This window comes from Ornithodoros turicata, chromosome 3 (genome assembly GCF_037126465.1).
Source record: "Ornithodoros turicata isolate Travis chromosome 3, ASM3712646v1, whole genome shotgun sequence".
Taxonomy (NCBI): Eukaryota; Metazoa; Arthropoda; class Arachnida; order Ixodida; family Argasidae; genus Ornithodoros; species Ornithodoros turicata.
This window is the reverse complement of record NC_088203.1, coordinates 77,721,195-77,729,602: the sequence shown is the minus strand read 5'-3', so window position 1 is coordinate 77,729,602 and position 8,408 is coordinate 77,721,195. Positions and strand designations below refer to the sequence as shown.

At 45.7% G+C, this 8,408-nt stretch overlaps 1 protein-coding gene across 1 annotated transcript; it reads left to right on the top strand.

Annotated features, from left to right (window-relative positions):
* The first annotated feature begins 704 nt into the window (after window positions 1–704).
* LOC135387375 (uncharacterized) lies at window positions 705–8,206 on the top strand. Its single transcript, XM_064616598.1, has 4 exons — window positions 705–820; window positions 1,088–2,650; window positions 3,101–3,438; window positions 7,888–8,206. The coding sequence occupies exons 1-4, from the start codon at window positions 800–802 to the stop codon at window positions 8,111–8,113; spliced, it is 2,148 nt and encodes a 715-aa protein (XP_064472668.1). The 5' UTR covers window positions 705–799; the 3' UTR covers window positions 8,114–8,206.
* Window positions 8,207–8,408: the final 202 nt, after the last annotated feature.

Genomic DNA, 8,408 nt, shown 5'->3' with positions numbered 1-8,408 from the left:
GAAAGTATTCCGCTGAGAATCCGTGAAAACATTTCCGGAAATACGAATTCTTTAAAGCTTTAGTGTGCGTCGAGCAAAATTTGAAAATTGCAAGAACGGAAAATTTTACTTCCTCGTCACTGAATCAAGTCTTGTGCTGCGTGTAGCTTGCCATACTTTCCGTGACATTGAAAATTTCTTCAGTTGGTCTTCAGTTCTTCTTCAGTTCTTCTCGCGCCGCTGACAAACAGCAGGAAAATGGCTCAGCTGCTCTGCTTGGTTTTTTCTTAAAGTAGCGAGTGCGACAACTGACCCGTGTGACAACTCGCCCCGGTCTCCCCTACGCGCCGCGACAAATTAGAAGTGATACGAGTACTGTTATACTGTACAATTATTGCCCTGCGTGATATATGTCAAAGACCTGTTGGAAGAGTTCGGAGTCTGTCTTCAGAGCACGCGGCAAGTTGCCCAACAGCTGACAGCAACTCCTATGGTCGCAACTTGAATTATCGACAGAGGGTTGAGGTAACCCGTTCAGTAAGCGTCCCTGGCTGGAGTTCATAATAACCAAAAAGAAATCGCAGCCTGGATCACAGGCATTAACACGGTAAACCTCGCATGGGCACAGGCCTCAAGATGTGAAGATTTATACTCGTATTTTGCACGTCGTGTGTACGAAAGCATGAAAAGTGCTGAAGGAAAAGGAAAACAAATCGGGCGCGAGCTATCCTGGTTCCGTATGACGCGTGACGCACCTTCATTCTGTTCTGACCCTGTGTTCCCTGTCTGTGAGATTTGACTGCACCAACCTCAGTATACAATGGCCGAGATTTATACGACGGTAAGTTTTGCATATCAATTTGCTAAATGATCTAAATTACAGCAGGCTTGTAAGGCTTGCGAGGCTTGTAAGTTAGGTCCCAAATGCTTCGAAACACCATTATCAATAATATGTCCCATACTGCTGAACAAATATGAACTCCCTAAATAATGTCCATGACTTTGAAGCAGGTACTTGGCTTCCTTCCGAAGTAGGCATTTATTGTGCCCATCAACCCCTGATGCATGCGGTCGCAGTTAATTACAGTTCAACCCATGTCCTCCTCAGGAACAAGACGAGGATGCTTCCATCAACGTCAGACACTGGATTCTTGCGGCCTTTATTGCTGTCATCATGTTTGTTATTTTATTCGGAGGAATACTTCTTATCAACTACTTCGCACCCGGTATCTTCAGAAGCATCCTTCCAAAAGTTCACTTCAAGCCTTCCATTGGCCCATTTCGTCAAGCCACTAGACGTGCCTCAGCGGTCACTGTACCTCCAGTCTCGGTGCCATCCATCTTGCGAAACGCTTGCTCTTCCCAGTCTTGCAGTTCCCTCGCAGACCTTATGAACTCGACTATCAGCACGAAGTCGGACTCCTGTATGAACTTCTACAAATATGTCTGCGGTGCTCTAACCATCGACTCCTGTAGCCTCCGTCAAAGACTCGAAGAAGAGCTCGCTGTTCGCGAGATCATGACGCTCATGTCCAAACGCGCCCCAAAGACTCCGACTACCGAAGCCATAGCCTTCTACGAGGCCTGCGTTGGTGGAAAATCAGAGAAAGACATCCAGGCCCTGCGATATTTCGAAGCGAAGTACGGCCTCATTGTGGCCAACAACACGTACTTCAACCCGCTAGATATAATGCTGAAGTTGGCGAGCACCATGCAAAACGGCATCCTCATTTATATCGATGTTAATGTAGTAACTGAGCCACGGCAGCACACAAAGAACGTTGGAGTCCGGCTTGGTATCAGCCCAATCTTAGTGCGTTGGATAAGGCAGAAGGAGAAGTACGAAAACGAGACTGTCGCTTATCGAAACTTAATTTCCGATGTTCTGAGTCTGATTTGGACGAGGGAGTACGGCGACGATGAAGACTTCCTGCTCGCCCGTAAAAAGGTCGAGTCTACGGAAGCTGCCGTACATCGGGCACTAGCAGCAGCATTGAAGACCGACGTTGAATTCGAGGACACAACTATTATTATCGAAGACCTTTGGAAGTATTCTCAATACCTTACAGGAGACAGACTTGTACGGCATCTAAACATGCGATGGAATCAAACAAGTTTGCTTTCGTACACGTTAAAGGACAAAATAACCATTACTGGACAAGGCGTCCTGACCTTCCTGGACAGCATCCTGAACACCATCGACGTCGGCGCATTGACGCTCTATCTCACCTGGGAAACCACGAGGCAAATGGCTCCTTTCGTATCGACGAACATCTTTGTGCAGCAGCAACGTCACAGGTGTTACCTTTCGATGCAGCGTTTCTTTGGAGACAACGCCGGATTAGCCCCCGTCGTGCTAAGAACGCTGACGTCCAGCGCCAAACAAACGGCTACGGAAATATTCTTGCAAGTCCGGAACGTCTCGGCGAGCGTCATCGAGCGTTCACCTGCACCGGACGATGCGGGGAGAAAGCGGCTGGCACAGACAGCACACTGGCTGAGGAATATGACTATAAGCGTAGTAGTATCGGAGTCGGACAATAAGCTGATGGAAAAGAGTGGTCCTTCGTCGGGGCTAAGCGGGAGCAGCTTTCTGGAGAACTATCTGAATGTTGCAGCGACTGCGTGGCAGAGGAAAAAGAAACTCGCTGCTGCTGAACTTCTACAATGGGTAAGTTCGTTTTTTTTTTTCCCTATTGGATATGGGCTATTCCTGAGGCAGGCACGGGAAATCTCTGGACGCCCCATAAGGCGCTGTATGAAACAACCCACGTGAGCGGTACCTCAATCCAATGATGGGTCCTCCGGTAATAAGAGTTGTTGAAAAATACAGCGAAAGAAAATACGGTAGGCTATAAAATTGATTTCACTTTGCTTTATCGCACATCACTTTGCAATAGCTTAGCCTTAAACGTCCACGTAAGGACGAGTGTCCTCACGTGCTACCTCAAGCTGCAGCATGCCTGTTGCAGGGAAATGTAGTTGTTGTGCTTGACCGGTCGCTCTTGATCTAGTATCTGTACGGTAATATGAAAGTGTGTCCTGTTTGAAAAGCCACTGTTTGCCCAGCACCTGCAAGATGGTCACCGTTTTTACGAGCAAAATCGCTCTCAACTTTCAGGACTGGGATGCAGTTCCGAATTACGACTCATCCACAAACGTCCTAAGAGTACCAGCGACGGAGCTCTTTCCTCCGTTCTTTTCCCCTGAGGGTCACCCAGCTACTAACATAGCAACCCTGGGCATATCCATGTCTCAAGAAATCTGGCGTGCGCTCCACGACACAGAGATTGGTCGCCTGAAAGCGAAGGACGTGCATTCCCTTGCCGAGTTCCATTCGCGAAAGACTCGATGCATACGGCGCCGCGGAGGTTCGCTGGAGACGCACGACGTCTTTCAAGCCGTCGCAATGGGTAGCGTCGTCGAGGCGTTTGGAAGTCTACGTCGAAAACAAAAGGGGTGAGATGATAGCATTACACGCACATTTCAATGGGATCTGATGGGTCTGCTGTAAAGCTTGCTAAATCACCAGGACAGTACTGTCTTATTTCACATAGTTGTGTTGTTTTAAGCAAAAGCCTCAGGTTGGAGGTCGACGATATTTCGAACTGGGCGTCTTCCAGTACCTTCTTGACCGACAGGAGGAGAGTCTCTGTTCGAAATACCGGCAGCTTCCGATCTCAGGCTTTTGCCTACCTTCAATCAATCGTTGGATTTTCAACTTCACCTTCGAAGTTCAACTTTTGAGAGTTCTCGTGTGTACGTCGCCTTGTTCAATACATCACCAAGTATTAACGATTGGCATAATGCATCCTTCCCGTGTACATCGTTGCCGTTACTGCAACAGACGTACTCGGTGATGGAAAATTCCTCGAAGTCAAACGTTGTTGGGTATGCAGAGCCTTGGTATATCAAGCCAATGAACGTTAAGTGGCCACCCGCAGTCCTACAATGCGCCACGTGCGGCATATTGTCACACAAATTTCATTAGATTAAAGGAGGTCAACAAAAGGTTATGGTACTGAAATGCTGCTCATTAAGTCATCACATAGTATGTCTTGTCATTGAAGTTGGAGAATAAAATTTACGTTGTTGAGCCCTATGGCATGAGGACACTTCAGGCCGGTTTCACGTCAGTTCAGGCAGGGAGGTCGGATTTTCATCATTTTTTTATATGTAGAAGCTCATAGTACATGATGGTCAACAGCGCTAAAATGAATACTTTTCGACGGAATAGTTTTCGTGCAAAAAAAAAAAATCGAGAAAATTCGGCCCTGAACCCGATCGTTTCAGTTTTGCCGTGTTTGCACACGTATACCGGGTGTCTCAGTTAAATCCCTGGGCTAAATACTTCGCGACCATTGCTCCAATCGAATAACTTTCTTTTTTACAAGTATCTGTCCAATACCGCCTACAAGATGCGCACCGCGTGAATGAGCGGGAGGCGCACATTATTTAAATAAAAATTCAAATGAGTTTCGTGAAAAAAGCCAACTTCTAAAGCAAGGCGCCGTCGGCATTAAAATGGGTTCTACCCCTTTTGGGACCTTCAGTGGACACCTCTTAGAGAAAAATCTGCCACCGAAGCAGGTCATTTGTTGCAGTAATTAATTGGTTTCGGTTTACGTATTTTTGTCGCGGCTAGTCGCGGCGAATCGCAAAAGGATGTAATTCATTGGTGTAAGGACGTAATTCATTGGTGGACATGGGAGTGAAAAAGCGTCCTTTTGCGCTTCACCGCGACCAGCCGCGACAAAAATATGTAAACTGAAACCAATTAATTACTGCAACAAATGACCCGCTTCGGTTGCAGATTTTTCTCTAAAGGTATCTACTGAAGGTCCCGGAAGGGGTAGTATCCATTTTAATGCCGACGGCGCCCTGCTTAAGAAGTTAGCTTTTTTCACGAAACTCATTTGAATTTTTATTTAGATAATGAGCGCCTCCCGCTCATTCACGCGGTGAGCATCTTGTAGGCGGTATTGGACAGATACTTGTAAAAAAGAAAGTTATTCGATTGGTGCACCGGTTCGCGGATTATTTAGCTCGGGGATTTAACTGAGACACCAGGTATATTGTATTGTATATTGTATTTACAAGATATTGTAGTGAATTTTTTTTATGGTTTAGTATGCCTACAGGGCAAGCCAGCAGTGCGAGCGCAAATTTTGGCGCGCAGTTGCAACGCTCCGTGCTATAAAAAATGGCGAACGTGCTCTCTCGTGCAGTTTTGTTCCAACTTCGACGCGTGATTTCTCTGGCTCTGGCTAGATGTCACTCATTACCGTACTTGGTATCACTTCACTCAGCTTTTAATTCTCTTTCATCTGAAATATCTATCGTGCGTATATTTTTTACAGGTATCTGCTGAAGCAGGCAAATGCTTAGGCATATTTCAGAAAAACAAGGATTTTGCGCGTCTGTTTCTCGAAAAGGGCCCTTTTGATTTCAATTATATTTTGCTACCTCATGGCCCGATGTTAGACCTTTCATGTGATGTAAAAAAAATTATGCTTCAAAAGGCGTACACTGGAGATAAGCACGTTAAAAAGCGGACCCTACACTGCTTGCGTACGTGTCGAGCCCGGATCGCGGTACCGCGGGATGGCGGACCTCCAGTCGCGATGCGTCTTTTGTTTAGACAACGCTGTCTGGCCTTAGCCTTACCAGAACCATTCATTGGAAAAATTTTGACGTCCTGCTGAAGGAATGAATCATGGAAAGAATCCATGGCTGGAAGTTCGTTATTTCCCACAAAGCATCTGAATGGAATCCTATGTTGCTGTAAAGCCGTATTTCAACAACAATGGTCAACAAATAAAGGAGGTAAAACCTCTCTCTTGCGAGCTTCTTACACGGTGATAAGCATACTGTACAAATATACATTGAGTTAGGAGTTGCTTTTTCCAGGGTTCCCGCAAGTTCCTACGAAGTTTGCTTTACATCCTTTTACGACATTTATGCAGAGAGTTTTCGGCACAAAACGCATGTTCTGTGCTGAAGTTGCAGCTTTCAGAGCTAAGGAAGTCCCAGAGTCATCACATTTGTCATAATTTTCATTAGAGACGCTCAGGGCAAAGCCATACGCTATAAAAAAATACTAATCCACCTTCCAAGACGCACGTAATGCACTTCGAGTTCGCTGAAAACTGAACGGTACCTAGCGAAATACAAGCGTGCCACTGGGGAAAAAACTGATTTCCATATTCAGATGTGTGGTAACAGCTCGCACGGTTTACTGTTTTGGCTGGTACAGTTTTAGTGTGGTGAGCGAAGACTTGTGCCACGATTCAGCATACTCACTGTTAACTTCCATTGCTATTGAAGAGTGGCTTGACGAGAATGTTCCTCTTGCAGCTAATGATTTACGTGTCAGATAGAGCAGCGAGCCATTTTAAAAGTCGGCACGGAATCTCTGAGACCTCCAAATCTAGTTTTGCGAGCGCGACATGACTATTCACTTGAACAGGCAATGACAAAAGTGCTCATGACAGGATCGGTGAAATAATCAAGCAGCATACCACGACACCCGACTTGCGTGCACCCGAGCAAGATGTCTTCCTAGGGTCACAAGATATTATAACGTGCTTGCCAAAACACCTAAACCGCTTTCATTTACTCCATCTAATGCGCTGAGGATGTGGCTTCTTTTAGAATGCGAAAGAAAAAGGAATAGGTAAATGTATACCGCATCAAAGTGGCGTACAAGGTTCGCATGCGTGGCAAAGCAAGACATTGGAAAGTGGAGGCCGAGAAACATTCATAGCTCGTACAGTGGACAGTGAATGCAGAAAAGTGACGTTTTCATAAAAACTGAGTGAAATCATTTGTCGCTGTCATTGCAAAATACGGCTTCCGGTTTCGCAGACCTGTAAATATACCGACATAACTGCCACTTTTGATTAGTCGAAGCTGTCCCTTTTCTTCGACACCGACAAGAGGCTGGCCATTCCGCGGTACCGCCATCCGGGCTCCGACACGTATACGCAGTAGGGTCGCGTTTTAACGCGCTAATCGCCAGTGTACGCCTTTTGAAGCAGTTTTTTTTTTGCGTCAGATGAAAGGTCTAACATCGAGCCGTGCCCTCCCAAAATATAAACGAAATCAAAAGGGGCCTTTTTGAGAAACAGACGCGCAAAATCCTTGTTTTTTCGAATTATGCCTAAACATTTGCTTGTTTCATCAGATATCTGTAGGTGGTATGCGCACGATAGATATATCAGATGAAAGAGCATTAAACGCTGAGCGAACTGATACCAAACATGGTAATGAAGGACATGTACAGCCAGAGAAATCACGCGTCGAAGTTGAAACAAAAGGCATTTTTTATAGCACACAGCGTTGTACCTGCACTCTAAAATTTGAGCTCGGACTGCTTGCCTGTAGGCATACTAAAGCATAAAAAAAATTCACTACAATATCTTTTAAAACTCACGAGATATACGCGTGCAAACACAGCAAACCTGAAACAATCGAATTCAGGGCCGGATTTTCCGGATTTTTTTGCACGAAAACTATTCGGTAGAAATTATTCATTTTACAGCTGTTGATCATGTACGATCAGCTCCTCAATATAAAAAAAAATAATGAAAATGCAAGGGGTCGATGGGACCTCCCCGCCTGAACTGACGTGAAACCGGCCTTCAGATGCACCATTGTAGCACACCTAACGCCCATGTGCTCCCTCAGGAAATGTTTCTGCTACAGTCTTGACCCGGTGCACGGTGTGCAAGACAAAGGTTACAGTGGCTTCTGCGCCCCCTTATATATATACATTTAGCATACCTTTCAATGGTCCATCTCGAAACCTGCAAAGTTTACAAAAACAATCAGTGGCCGTAATTTTGCTGGAGTTTGGAAGTTCGTTCCAACATTAAGACGCAACCAGTTAACTTCTCCTGCATGCAGGGAAACTCAGGAAGAGTGGAAACGATCCCTGCAGCTTCTTTTCATTGCCTCGTGTCTTCCCGATTGCGTTGGCAGTGGAAGCAGGACGACCTTTGGACGGGATCAAGAAAGAAAAGCTGCATCTCTCTGCAACGTCGCCACGATGAACGTCCCAACCTTTGCTAAGGCGTTTGAGTGTTCGGACGCTGTTCATCCAAACACTACGTCCCCCTTCTGCGATTTTTAGGCAGCTCTATATTTGATCCTTCAGGCACGCTGAAGGTGTAATATGATTTCGATAATACGTAATTAAAATCCGCATGTAACTGCGGCAATAACAGGAATAGCTTTGCGCATGATTCCAGAACACTGTCCTGTACAACACGTCGCGTTGTGTCTAGTTCTAGCGTTGTACGCAAAGCCGCTATGGTCTGCTGAATACGCGAGCTTATAGGCCTATTTGCGAACAGCAAGCTAAAGATGAAACGCTCTCAGTTGTATTCGTTTTATCTGTTCATTATTTTATCTGCCCATAGTGGAAC